Consider the following 14,496-nt stretch of genomic DNA (forward strand, 5'->3'; position numbering starts at 1 on the left):
CATGGCAAGGACTCATTACGGGCTTTCAGGAACCTTCATATGGTCAAGGCTGAGGCGCATGCACACTCTATCACAAACCTTTACATGCACTTTGCAGAGTCCCACAGAGCTTGTAAGAGCATCATAGGTCATGGTAGCATTGTTGAAGCATCATAATTGATCTGTTTTATCACAAGCTTCCACTCAGTATCTGCAGCTGCAACTAAACTTTCCTCCCCACCCCGGCTCACGACATTGAGGGTCAACCCCCTAGTGGGTGGACTGCAGTGGTGCAAGAAGGCAGCTCACCACCACCTCCTCAAGGGCAACTAGGGATGGATAGTAAATACTGGCTGGCCAGCAGCGCCCGCATTGCATGGATGAAAAGAAGTGAACATGAATTCACACACGTTTAAAGAAAATAGAATTATAAAACAAACTGAAAAGTATATAGACCCATCATGGGATCAGATTGGGTTGGATTTTATGTCCCTCTGCTGGGCTTGTTTGCGGTCAGGCTGTGGGATTCCAAACCATATCAATGGCTCGCTCCCCCCCCTCCCCACCCAATTTCCCATCCTCTCCTCAACTGGCTCTCCATGATATAGTGGGGAGTGGGACATTAGTAACCCTTCAGTCATTTATCAAAGTTAAATAGTTAATGAGCAATTCAGCTTGTTCACAAGTCAGCTGGCCCAAACATAATGCTGTCCTCATCATAAACTGACTGGCGTGGGCAGACGGGTGAATTTCAGAGACTCTTTAAAAAAAAATAACATGGTGGCAAATGTTGGATTGTCCAGGGTGGGTTGTGTCTTTTGGAGAGGTTGTGTCTGTGTTGGGGGCCCCTCCTCCCTTCCCCATCCAGGACGTTCCAATCCCTTTGTTCCTCCCTGACGTTTGACTCTTCCCAGAGCTCACTGGAATTACTCTTCTAAGTGTTTGAGTCTCTGGGCCCACCCGGCAATGCCCACTGCTCCAGTCCTGTCTCTGCTGGAAGCACTGCTGGTTAATCAGGCTGGCCAGCCTCACTCCTACTCCCCCATAAACATCAGCCCTATATGTGTGCATTGATCAACCTGAATCTGACAATTTCCCTCTTCCCCATGTTGCAAAGTGCTTTCTCCATTAAAAAGTACGATAGTAAGTGCACAAACCACTGTTGTAATTCTGAGCAGTTAGATTGTATATTGCTATTAAATATCAAATCTTGCGCTCAGCATGTCACTCATTATGTGATTTTTTTTTAACTTCAAGATTCCCGGACTCCCACAACAGCTCCAGATGTTTCATCCATTACACTTACGGCAGACCACACTGGGACCGAATCTACTGCGACTACCCTTCACAGTATGTACACTTTATCTTAAGCTTATCCAGAGCAGGTATTGAATTCCAAATGAAAGTGATGGAATTTTCTGTAACAGCCCCACACCTATCTGCATTCCTCAGAGACCAATCCCTCCGTGACTCCTTTGTTAGGTCCATGCCCCCCCCCCCGGCCCCACCAACCCACCCTCCACTCCCAGCACCGTCCCTTGCCACCACAAAACTGTAAAACCTGCACCCACTGTCCTACCTGTCCATCTTCCTTCCCACCTATCCACTCCACCCTCCACTCTGACCTATCACCATCACCCCCCCAACCAGCGTCTACCTATCACAATCCCAGCTACCTTCCCCCAAGTCCCATCCCCTCCCATATATCTGTCAGCCCCCTTGCGTACCCCCTCACATTCCTGATGAAGAACTTATGCTTGAAATGTATCCTGTTCCTCAGATGTTCCTCCGATACTGCCTGACCAGCTGTGCTTTTCCAGCAGCATACTTTTTGACTCTGACCTCCAGCACCTGCAGTCTTCACTGTCTCCCAGTTGATTATAACCTTACTGCGAAACCTCGTCCAAGGATGCAGTCCTCACTTTCTCCGAGTTTACCACTTGAGTGTGGAAGGTGGTAAAATCACCCCTCATATTGTCACGGTTAAAAAGTCTATATCAGGTCCCGGACCTTCCCGCGGCTTGCCACTTCAACACCCAATCCTGCTCCCATGCCCACATGTCTGTCCTTGGCCTGTTGCAATGTTCCAGTGAAGCTCAACGCAAACTGGACGAACAGCATCTCATCTTCCGACTCGGCCCGTTACAGCCTGCCGGTCTCAACATTGAATTCAACAACTTCAGATGATTATCCCATCTCGACCCCTCTTTTTTAATTCCGCTCCGTAATTTTATTTCATTTATTTTATTTTATTTATCCTTTTTTTTTATATTTTGAAAATTATTTTTCACTGTTCTGTACCTCTTATTTCTTGATTGTCTCTCCTTCTCTCTCTCCCCACTCTCTCATCACCTTTTTCCTCTCCTCTTCCCCCTTTGCTACCCTTCTCCTCTGTTTTCCATTTTGCCTCTGCTTCACCCATTCCCCCCCATCCCCCACATATTTTGTCACATAGCACTGACTTCAGCCTTGGTCACTCACAGCTCCTAATCTCCCTGTAATCTCTCTGTGCACTGTCATTATCACCTCTTTATTGCTACCTTTGCTTCTGGAGCCATGACTCACCTTCTCTCAGCCTCGTATAAATACCTCCCTATTTCTCCCTTTTTTTTAGCTTTGACAAAGGGTCAGTTAGACTCGAAATGTCAGCTCGTTTCTCTCCTTACAGATGCTGCCAGACTTGCTGAGATTTTCCAGCATCTTCTGTTTTGGTAGTTTATATTTCAGATTGTTTTGGGGCAGCCTGGCTAAAGAAAACTGATTTAAAAGTAACTTCAAAAAGGGAGTTGACTAAAAAATTAAAAGGGATGCATTTAGAAAGGAGGCAGTGAGCAAATAGGCAGGAGAATGGATTAATTGGATAGCTGTTTTCAAGAGACAACATGCACACAATGGTGCAAACGGCCTCCTCTTTAGCTGTATTGTTCTATTGTTCTGAGCAGTCAGCTGATTGGGTCACCTCTTCAATTCTTTGAAGAGGTGACAAGTAGGTTAGACCAGGGATACCTAGTGGATGTGGTCTATCTAGACTTCCAACAGGCCTTTGATAAGGTGCCACACGGGAGGCTGCTGAGCAAGGTGAGGGCCCATGGTGTTCGAGGTGAGCTACTGGTATGGATTGAGGATTGGCTGTCTGACAGAAGGCAGAGAGTTGGGATAAAAGGTTCTTTTTCGGAATGGCAGCCGGTGACAAGCGGTGTCCCGCAGGGTTCAGTGTTGGGGCCGCAGCTGTTCACATTATATATTAATGATCTGGATGAAGGGACTGGGGGCATTCTAGCGAAGTTTGCCGATGATATGAGGTTAGATGGACAGGCAGGTAGTACTGAGGAAGTGGGGAGGCTGCAGAAGGATCTAGACAGTTTGGGAGAGTGGTCCAGGAAATGGTTGATGGAATTCAATGTGAGCAAATGCGAGGTCTTGCACTTTGGTAAAAAGAATACAAGCATGGACTACTTTCTAAACGGTGAGAAAATTCATAAAGCCAAAGTACAGAGGGATCTGGGAGAGCTAGTCGAGGATTCTCTAAAGGTAAACATGCAGGTTGAGTCCGTGATTAAGAAGGCGAATGCAACGTTGTCATTTATCTCAAGAGGGTTGGAATATAAAAGCACTGTTGTGCTACTGAGACTTTATAAAGCTCTGGTTAGGCCCCATTTGGAGTACTGTGTCCAGTTTTGGTCCCCACACCTCAGGAAGGACATACTGGCACTAGAGCGTGTCCAGCGGAGATTCACATGGATGATCCCTGGAATGGTAGGTCTAACATATGAGGAACGGCTGAGGATCCTGGGATTGTATTCATTGGAGTTTAGAAGATTAAGGGGAGATCTAATAGAAACTTACAAGATAATACACTGCTTGGAAAGGGTGGACGCTAGGAAATTGTTTCCGTTAGGCGAGGAGACTAGGACCCGTGGACACAGCCTTAGAATTAGAGGGGGTAAATTCAGAACAGAAATGCAGAGACATTTCTTCAGCCAGAGAGTGGTGGGCCTGTGGAGTTCATTGCCACAGAGTGCAGTGGAGGCCGGGATGCTAAATGTCTTCAAGGCAGAAATTGATAAATTCTTGATGTCACAAGGAATTAAGGGCTACGGGGAGAATGCGCGTAAGTGGAGTTGAAATGCCCATCAGCCATGATTGAATGGCGGAGCGGACTCGATGGGCCGAATGGCCTTACTTCCACTCCTATGGTCTTATGGTCTTAGGTGACATTTGAGCAACCTTTCAGTTGGTGCTTTTCACTCTATCATAGATTTTGAGCATCACTGCCAAAGCCAACATTTATGACCCATCCCTAATTGCCTTTAACTGAATGGCTTGCTGGGGCCATTTCAGAGGGAGCCACGTTACAGATTACAGTCACTTGTAGGCTAGACCAAGAAAGGATGGAAGATTTCCTTTCTAAAGACAAATGGGTATTTCCAAGATAAGTGGTAGTTTCATGGTCACCATTACTAGGACTTAGGCCCTAAGACACACGAGCAGAAGTAGGCCGTTCAGCCCATCAAGCCTGTTCCATCACTCAATGAGATTATGATCTGATAATCCTCACTCCCACTCTCCTACCTCTCCCCTTAGTTCCAGTACTGATTAAAAATCTATCTCAGCCTTGAATATACTTAATGACCCATCCTCTACAGTAAAGAATTCCACTTGTTTTCAATGCTATGATTATTCATTAAAATTAAAATCCACCAAATGCCTTGATGGGATTTGAATCCAGGGAGAATTTGGGCCTCTACATTGCTAGTCCAGTCCTATTGCCAATGTACCATTGTTTCTCCTCAAGTAGAATTTGGAAATTGTTGATATGTTTCCCCAGTGAATGGGGTCTGGGAGCAGCGGAAGGTCTATCTACAGCAATAGTCCTCATTTCTCTAGGCAGGAGAACCAAAAACCAGACCATTTCCCTCAACGTAATTGCTATCCAGTCACTATCCAGTCCCAGCTGGGAATATTGTGCTGCAGTATAATGCAGGATACAGTTAGTATAGAGGAAATTTTGAGTCAGTGTGAAATCTGGCCATTGACACTCTGTTCCAGGTATATACCTGAGCTGGGAGCTGGAACCACAGTCAGAAAATCTGAAAGTGCAGGGTTCCTTGAACTGTCTGGAGTTTTACTCAAGGGCCTTTTAGAGTACATTATCAAATCCTGATTGATGTCCAGTAGGAAAGGCTGTAATTTGGTTTTGTGAGGGGTTAGGCTGGATTGGAGAGTCGGTGGGAAATGAGCTTGTGCTTGTGTTTGAGACAGAGGTGGGGGCGGGGAGGGATGAGATGGTATTGAGCTGGGAGGAGCAGAGACACCTTGGGGAGAGTTACTGATGATGGGGTGGAATCTAGAGGAGATAGGATGGAAGGGTTCGATGATCGGAGTGGGGTCAGCTGGAGATCTTGGAACTGGAAGCTCAGACTGATCACAGAGAGGAGATTTGTTTGCACATTTCCAATCTTGCCCCTGGAGGTAAAACGCATACTCTTCTCCCCTCTTGGGTAACTGCGTTTCGACTCAGTCTTTATGTATCTGATCTTTCCTGAATTCTATTGACACCGTATTAAAAATACAATCGTGCAGCCTCCTCACCAAGCAATGAGCAATCCTCCTGTTGACAGGGATTGACTCTGTACCCAGCTTCCCTCACCCTTCAGCCTCATCAAACCTGGCCCACTGCTTCCAATTATGATCTAGAATCTGCTCAGATTCAAGGTCAAAATGTTTAACTTTGCACTTTGTCCAAATCCAGTTATTTTGGGGGGGGGGGGGGGGTGAGGTTGAGCAATACTGGCTGGTTAAAAGGATCGTAGTGCTCCTCTCTCCTTCCAGAGAGATGCTTGCTGGTGGTTTAACCTGAGCATCACTACACCTCAGACAAGGGAAGAGTTTGAGAAAGAGAGTTCATTCAGTAGGATAAACAGACAAAGCCTGTTGCTTCGAGACTTCAGAGAAGCTGAGAAAGGAATCCAGATTCTCTTCTTTTTAATGTAAGTTGTTGTCCCTTCAAATTGTTCAAGGAGTACAATTAATTAAAGCTCTTTCTGTTTAGTTGCAGATGTGACAGACCAAGTTTCTGAACAGCTTACAACCATGAAACACACAACTCCCCAGACTGGTAAACTTAATAAGTTTTCATTCACTTGGGGTAAAATTGTTGTTATGTCAGCCACAGTAAGTTATGGCTCCAAGTAAATATATTATTGTGAGTGTGTGAGACTGTCTGAAGTCAGTAAGTGGCTTCCTGCTTCTCCTATGGGCAGTGTGTAATCTACCCGATTGTAGACTCTGCTGCATCCATTTCATTTTCTGGTAAAATGCTGAGCTGAACTATTTCCTAAACATTAAAAGTAATGAAACAAACCTCAAACATACCCATCTAAGGGGGGTGGGGTTGGGAGTGGGGGGGAGTTGGGGGAGCAGACTTAATGTGGACTTTAGCATTCAAATCTTTCTGAATTCAGAAATCAACCTGATCTCAAGCTGCTAAGGAATCCTGAGCAAATGTTTTTCCCACTGTGAACCCATTTTGGAGTTTGGAAACTGCCATGACCCCTGGATGAGAGCTATGAGGATATTGGAGTGGGAGGGGGTGCTGTACAGGAGCAGAGTAATGAGAGAAGAGGCAAAACAAGAGTGCGGGGGCAGGAGGGAGAGGGGCAGGGCTCCATTATGGCCGTTACTGCCTCAGAATCCCCAAAATCTCAGATCGTAATCCCAATTAGGAACCCAACACCCAGTTTGGAACATCCTTCCTTAGGCCTTTTAAAGAACCTCATTCTATGTTAGGGAATCCAAACAGAACAAAACCCTACACATGAGGCTGCACAGTGGCTCAGTGGGTAGCTCTGCTGCCTCACAGCACCAGGGACCTGGGGTCGATTCCAGCCTCTGGCAGCTGTGTGGTGTTTGCACATTCTCCACGTGTCTGCGTGGGTTTCCTCCCACAATCCAAAGATGGTGCAGGTTAGGTGAATTGGCCATGCTAAATTGCCCATAGTGTTAGGTGCATTTGTCAGGGGTAAATGTGGGGAATGGGTCTGGGTGGGTTACTCTTTGGAGGGTTGGTGCGGACTTGTTGGGCTGAAGGGCCTGTTTCCATTCTGTAGAGAATCTAATCATTTAGCAGCCTGACCAACATCTGGACCTGAACCACGTCCTTGATTTACAACCATAAGGAAACATATCAATGCAGGACTGTTGTAAGAGGCTAACTGTGAATATAAATTTCCTTTGAGATTATCCTTTCCTTTCTTGGTTAAGGAACAAGATTACAGTGATGTATTGGTTGATTTATTTGAAAGCAGTCTTAAAAATGCTCACTTAAAAGTGAGGACTGAAAACTATGATAATCATCTGAGAATGTTTTCAGCTAGATCCATCCGTCTGGTGAATGGTAACAACAGCTGTCAAGGCAGAGTGGAGATTTTCTACGGCAACAATTGGGGAACCGTGTGTGATGATGAGTGGAATATTAAAAACGTGGCGGTGGTGTGCAGGCAGTTGGGATGTGGTGGTGCCGTCACTGCCACCGACCTGAGCTACTTCGGCTACGGCCGTGGCCCGATACTGCTGGACAACGTGAACTGTGAAGGGACAGAGTCATCCTTGTCAGACTGTTTTAATCTCGGCTGGGGAAAGCACAACTGCAGACACCATGAAGATGCTGGTGCTATTTGTGTAGGTAGGCAACACACTTTTACATGGAAAACAACCAATCACATCGTTTCTTGCATGTTCGGGATATCCCAAGGTGCATCTGGTGCAGGTCATTGTCACTTCAATGCGGCAGCCATTTTGCACCCAGGGAGGCCTAACTAATAGTATTGAGCTAATATGCTCATGTTATGGTCCCCTCAATATATTTTAAGAAGTAGTCTAGACCCTAACCTTTTCTTATTTTAAAGGTAGATGAGAAGTGCTGTGTTCCAGATGGGATGTGATTGGTCAAACTACTTGATGTTAAGCAAGACATAATTTATTGAAAAACCATAGTTAAAATACAAACAAAAGAAAGAGAAATTTAGAATAACTTAACCAACTTATTGGAAAACTTAACCAAACAACATGACTAATTAACTGTTCTAATATAGCAACATCCAGCAAACGCACACCTTGGCAAAAAGGCCAATTCAGACACAGTTTCTCAGATGCAGTTCTCCAATCCAGGAGGAAAAAGTATCCAGAGAAAAATCAGAGAAATTATCAGCTAGGAGACATTCACTGAAGCTTCCAACTCTTTTGAGATTCCAAAGGCTTCTGCTCAAAACTAAATCTAAAAAGTAAAAAAATAGAAAGCCTGATCTATGAGAGCTGGCCACACACATTCTGTCCCCAATGTCCCAATTAAAAACAAACTCCCCAGCCTTCACGAACTGTTTACTTTCTTAGAGACAGCTTGTCGCCTCTGCCTTATAACCTTCTTCAAAAAAACAACATGACTAAATAACCTGTTAAAGTGACAATATCATCACATTGAACAGGACAACGTGATGCTTCTCTTAGACAGAAATGCCACAGGATCTCCCATGTGAAGCCCAGAGGGCGGCATAGCTCATTCATAAGATGGCAAACCCCCCCCCCCCCCCCCCCAAAATAGTGCGATATTCCCTTGATACTGCAACCAAGTGTCAAGGGGATCTAGTGCTTGACCCCCCCCCCCCCCCCCCAGAGTGGGACTTGAACCTATAACCTTGGAGCTCAGAGATGTTCAAAGATATGCAGTTTAGGTGGATTGGCCATGCTAACTTGCCCATAGTATTAAGGGATATGGAGGCTAGGTGGGTTGGCCATGGTAAATGTGGGGTTACAGGGATGGAGTCAGGGGTTGGGATGCTCTTCTGGGGGTCGATGCAGACTTGATGGGCCGAATGGCTTCCATCTGCATTATAGGGGTTCTATGATGTTTCAGAGATTTTGAGGCCAGAGGAATTTAAACCACAGCAGAAAGGGTGCTGATTTGATCCTTTATGCCCTCGAGATGTGGCATACACTTATACATGGGGATCAGTTTCCTACAAAAGAACATGGTCAAGCTTGTGTCTTTTTTGAATTCCTCGAGAGCCTTCTGTTTCCCTTTTAGTTTCCATGGCAATGCCTTGGACAATTGGAATCAACTTGCCAACAAATCAGCGCTCTTTTCTCCTGTGGTATAAATAGTTGGGGTTGTTTGAGATTTGGCATTCTGTAATTGTCCTGATGAGCACAAGGAAAAAGGTTTCAGCTTCCTGTCTCTTCTCAGCAATTAATGGCTTTTGCAATAAGGAACAGAATTATTTTGGAGCTCATCAGATTTAATGACTAAAAATGCTTTTTGCCACCATAGTTAGTATGTAAATCCCAACGGACCTGGTTTGCAGGTCAGTGAGATTCACTCTTTTCATTGCCTGGGTTCCAGCCAAATGCAGTGCTAGAAGAGTCCATTTGCATCCGGCTCATGTCAGCCATTGCAAAGCCATGAGCCAAAGACGACATTTTACTCTGGTTTTATACCACCTTGCCATCATGGGTGCGCTGCATGAGGGAGAGACAATTGATTGAGGAGCCACTTTACTGGCTCAATGACACTGACTGCCACTCCTTTCAGCCCTCCTCTCCTTTCTTATCACATCCTTTGCTGTCTCTTCCATGTCCCCTTTCCCCTCCCTTCTCTCCCCGCTCCGGTCTCTCCTCTCATGTTCCCTCCCCTCCTTTCTCATCCCCTCTCTCTCCCCTCTCTTTTCCAACTCCCCTCTTTTCACTGCTCTTCCTCTCTTTTCTCCTTCTCTCCCAATCCCCTCTCTCCTCTCCTTCCCATCTCTCTCCTGTCCTGTCCTGATCCCCCACCTCATCTCCTTGCCTGTGGAATTCGCTCCCTACCCTCAAGTCGAGGCATTTACCCACTTTACGTATTGAAACACCCAGGATTCAGAGGGCACTGACAGATGTAGGAAGCTTATTTCTCCTTCTGGGAGAGTCTAGAAGCAGAGGGCATCATCTGAGAGTGAGGGGGGTAGTCCTTTTAAGACAGAGATAAGGAGGAATGTCTTCTCTCTGAGGGTAGTTAATCTGTGGAATTCTTTACCACAGAGGACTGTCAAGGTTGGGACATTAAGTATATTCAAGTCTGAGAGATTTCTAATCAGTAAAGGATTCAGGATCAAATGCAAGAAAGTGGAGTTGAGGATTATCAGATGAGCCATGATCTCATTGAATGACAGAGCGAACTCGATGGGCTGAATGGCCTGCTTTGCTTCCACATATTATGGTTTTACGGTCATCGAAACAATACTATGGGATAGTTGGTACCAATATATTAAAAAAAAACAGCCCAGGTAGTTTCCATTTCCTGTAATTGATACACGTACTTCCTGCTTTTATTGTCACACACGTGGCTCACGGGAAGACAGCAGCAAATTAGAAAGGAGTGGATATGAAAACTATGAGTCAAAAGTGAAGTGTGTGTGTAAATCATTGAAAAGTCATTCATAGTTTTGGTTAACCATGAGCAACACCAAAGAACTTTGCCAGCAAATTGTAAAAAAAAAAACTAAACTACCAGGGAATGAAGGTACCATCATGAATTATAGCCCTCAAAGACCAAACCATCTGAAAGGAAATGATACAGGATTTTGCTTCAGCATCTGCTGTGTATGTTCTGTCGCCCCAGGGGCTCCCATAAAAGAAGCACTTGGAAAGCCCTAGAATTTGGCCAAGTTTCAATATTCTCCATGAATAAACAAATCCGTGTGGATAGGAATTGAGACATCCCAAATCGCCACACAGTTCACCAGTCACTAACAGAGATTTGTATTTCATTTCAGAGTATAAAACTCCCGAGGTGACAGGTTCTGGCAAACAAGCACCAGTAATAACCACCACCAGAACATCACAAGCATTGAAGACGGCAAAAGGTAATACACAAAATAATCAGTAACCATTGAACTATTTCAGAAGCTTTTAGCAGTGTGTATTGGGCTATGTAACCATGGGAACATGGTGTGATCGTTTTGTACAGGCAGTGTTCTTATATTAAGTGATGAATGCATCAGTACTGGGTTGATTCTCATTGCTAAACTGTCTATCTTTGTTCCATTATTGCTGTCACCCCTAACCTCCCTGTCATTCTTCAACAACATGCCTCAATTGATTGTGCTCTGATATTGCCTCCATTGCCAAAGTGGGAATCTCTTACGTACTTGCTGCATGTGTGTGTGTGTCTGAGTGTGTGTGAGTGTGTGTGTGTCTGAGTGTGTGCGTGCGTCTTGAGTGTGTCTGTGTGTGTGCGTCTGAGTGTGTGTTTGTGTGGGCGCATTTAAACACAAGACATAGAAGCAAGTGCAAAGATGCATTATTCTTCCTGGAGTCTATTTTTTGCAAGGCTTTGGGCTTATCTGTTTAGTTCAACAATCTAATAATGCACTTGATTTCCTACACTGTGCTAGTTAATACCTCTACAGAGATATACAGACATTTCTCAGTGCCTGTCATTTGTTGAGGAGGTTATTGCACTTTTGATTGGCAGGTTCTTGTGGCTATGTTCCAGCACAGATTCATCTCTCTCTCTCTTTATCCTGGTGGCTTTTGTTACACATGCGTCTTGCATTTGGACCTTTTTAAATCAGAAAATGCCCAGAGCCACTGACTGGAAACAAGTAAATGTGAATGCAATCATTCACCCAGTGCAGCAAGTTAGATTCTCTGAATGGTTGTGTTTGCAGACACGCCCCCAGTGCAGTCACATTGCCTGTGTCATCACTGCCAATGGGATCCCCGCATCAAGGAATACGACCAAGAAAATACAAATGTATAAGGGAGACCTCAGGCTTGTTCCGCCATTCAATAAGGTCATGACCACTCTATTTGTATTTTGAAATCTTATACACCCTAATCATCCTCGATTCCCCTGGTGAACAAGAATCTATCCTTACCTTCCAACAATTCAATGACCCTCACTTCACTGCTTTCTGAAACAGTGAGTTCCAAACTCTCTCAAATCTCAGAGAGAAACAAATTCTCCTCATCTCTGTCCTGAAAGGATGACCCTTGACCATTCATTGCAAAACTGTGCCCCCCACTACACACACACACACACACACACACATACACATCCTGTCCCCTCCCATCTTGTAAAGACATTCAGGATCTTATACACTTCAATTGAGTCATCCCTCAATCTTCACTTGTGGAGGGTTAAGACCAAATTCTTAGGTTTTCCGTGTGCTTCACATGTTTAAAACTCAATTCAAATCTTGGGATCGTTATTTACTCACTGTTGCACCCCCAACACTTGTCCACCCATTCCCCAGCCCTCATTGCTTCCCTCCCACTCGCTTACTGATGACTGGCTTTGGGAACAAGAAGGAGAGGGTGAGTAGGTAGAGTGTTGGGGAAGAGAGGGAGATAGGGAGCCTGGTGCCAAGTGGCAGAATGGTGTGCCAAGTGGAGCAGTGAGTGGAGTGAGGTTGGCATGGCATCTTTGGGCATCAGTACACCACCCATAGGTATATTGGTGGATTTAGCACTGGCTCCCAGTTCTAGGCTCACCTCAATGGCAGCAACATTGACTTCCTGTTCCAATATATTTCATTTCGTGGTCAGATTAGAAATCTATAGAGAAAGAGAATTTCTTCAAGCGGAGGGATCTGGGTACAGAGAGTAATTCAGAAAGCTAATAGAATATTTTCATTTACTGTGAGGGGAATTAAATGCAAAATGCAAAATACATCAGTTATAGAAGGCATTAGTCAGACTACCTTGTTAACATACTGGATCAAATAGTTATCTCCCTCAGGTTGACCCTCAGAGCTCTTCCTTCAAGTAAGGGCCCAAAATTCTGAAATTCCTTCTCTAGATGTTTTTGTTTCTCTAATTCTGTTTCCTATTTATAGATTCATAGAGATGTACAGCATGGAAACAGACCCTTCGGTCCAACCCGTCCATGCCAACCAGACATCCCAACCCAAACTAGTCCCACCTGCCAGCACCCGGCCCATATCCCTCCAAACCCTTCCTATTCATATAGCCATCCAGATGCCTTTTAAATGTTGCAATTGTACCAGCCTCCACCACATCCTCTGGCAGCTCATTCCATACACGTACCACCCTCTGCATGAAAAAGCTGCCCTTTAGGTCTCTTTTATATCTTTCCCCTCACATCCTAAACCTATGCCCCTCGAGTAGTGGACTCCTCCACCCCAGGGAAAATACTTTGTCTATTTATCCTTTTCATGCCCCTCATGATTTTATAAACCTCTATAAGGTCAACCCACAGCCTTCGATGCTCCAGGGAATACAGCGCGAGCCTATTCAGCCTCTCCCTGTAGCTCAAATCTTCCAATGCTGGCAACATCCTTGTAAATCTTTTCTGAACCCTTTCAAGTTTCACAGCATATTTCCGATAGGAAGGAGACCAGAATTGCACGCAATATTCCAACAGTGGCCTAACCAATGTCCTGTACAGCCGCAACATGACCTCCCAACTCCTGTACTCAATACTCTGACCAATAAAGGAAAGCATACCAAACGCCTTCTTCACTATCCTATCTACCTGCGACTCCACTTTCAAGGAGCTACGAACCTGCACTCCAAGGTCTCTTTGTTTAGCAACACTCCCTAGGACCTGACCTTTAAGTGTATAAGTCCTGCTAAGATTTGCTTTTCCAAAATGGAGCACTTCACGAATTAAACTCCATCTGCCACTTAGCCCATTGGCCCATCTAATCAAGATCCCATTGTAATCTGAGGTAAACTTCTTTGCTGTCCACTACACCTCCAATTTTGGTGTAATCTGCAAACTTACCAACTATATCTCTTATGCTCACATCCAAATCATTTATATAAATGACGAAAGGTAGTGGATCCAGCACTGATCCTTGCGGTACTCCACTGGTCACAGGCCTCCAGTCTGAAAAACAATCTTCCTCCACCCTCTATCTTCTACCTTTGAGCCAGTTCTGTATCCAAATGGCAGGTTCTCCCTGTATTCCACGGGATCTAACCTTGCTAATCAGTCTCCCACGGGGAACCTTGTCGAATGCCTTACTGAAGTCCATATAGATCATATCTACTGCTGTACCCTCATTTTGTTACTTCTTCAAAAACCTCAATCAAGTTTATGAGACATGATTTCCCACGCACAAAGCCATGTTGACTATCCCTAATCAGTCCTTGCCTTTCCAAATACATGTACACCCTGTCCCTCAGGATTCCCTCCAACAACTTGCCCACCACCGAGGTCAGACTCACTGGTCTATAGTTCCCTGGATTGTCTTTACCACCTTTCTTAAACAGTAGCACCACATTCGCCAACTTCCAGTCTTCCGGCACCTCACCTGTGACTATCAATGATACAAATATCTCAGTAAGAGGCCCAGCAATCACTTCCTTAGCTTTCCACAGAGTTCTAGGGTACACCTGATCAGGTCCTGGGGATTTATCCACTTTAATGCATTTCAAGACATCCAGCACTTCCTCCTCTGTTATATGAACATTTTTCAAAATGTCACCATCTATTTCCGTCTATATCTTCCATATCCT

The 14,496-nt window shown here is 44.9% G+C and overlaps 1 protein-coding gene across 1 annotated transcript in view; it reads left to right on the forward strand.

Annotated features, from left to right (window-relative positions):
• The window catches only part of LOC122564231 (scavenger receptor cysteine-rich domain-containing group B protein-like), a 50,190-nt gene that overhangs the window by 5,352 nt on the left and 30,342 nt on the right, over positions 1–14,496 (forward strand). The window contains exons 4-7 of the mRNA XM_087977149.1: positions 1,237–1,329; positions 6,032–6,097; positions 7,352–7,663; positions 10,782–10,871. Coding sequence (XP_087833275.1) covers positions 1,237–1,329; positions 6,032–6,097; positions 7,352–7,663; positions 10,782–10,871 — 561 coding nt within the window. The remainder of the gene's footprint in view (positions 1–1,236; positions 1,330–6,031; positions 6,098–7,351; positions 7,664–10,781; positions 10,872–14,496) is intronic.

This window comes from Chiloscyllium plagiosum, unplaced genomic scaffold (genome assembly GCF_037043375.1).
Source record: "Chiloscyllium plagiosum isolate Xiang-an unplaced genomic scaffold, Cpla_swu_hap1 HiC_scaffold_31, whole genome shotgun sequence".
NCBI classification, from domain to species: Eukaryota; Metazoa; Chordata; class Chondrichthyes; order Orectolobiformes; family Hemiscylliidae; genus Chiloscyllium; species Chiloscyllium plagiosum.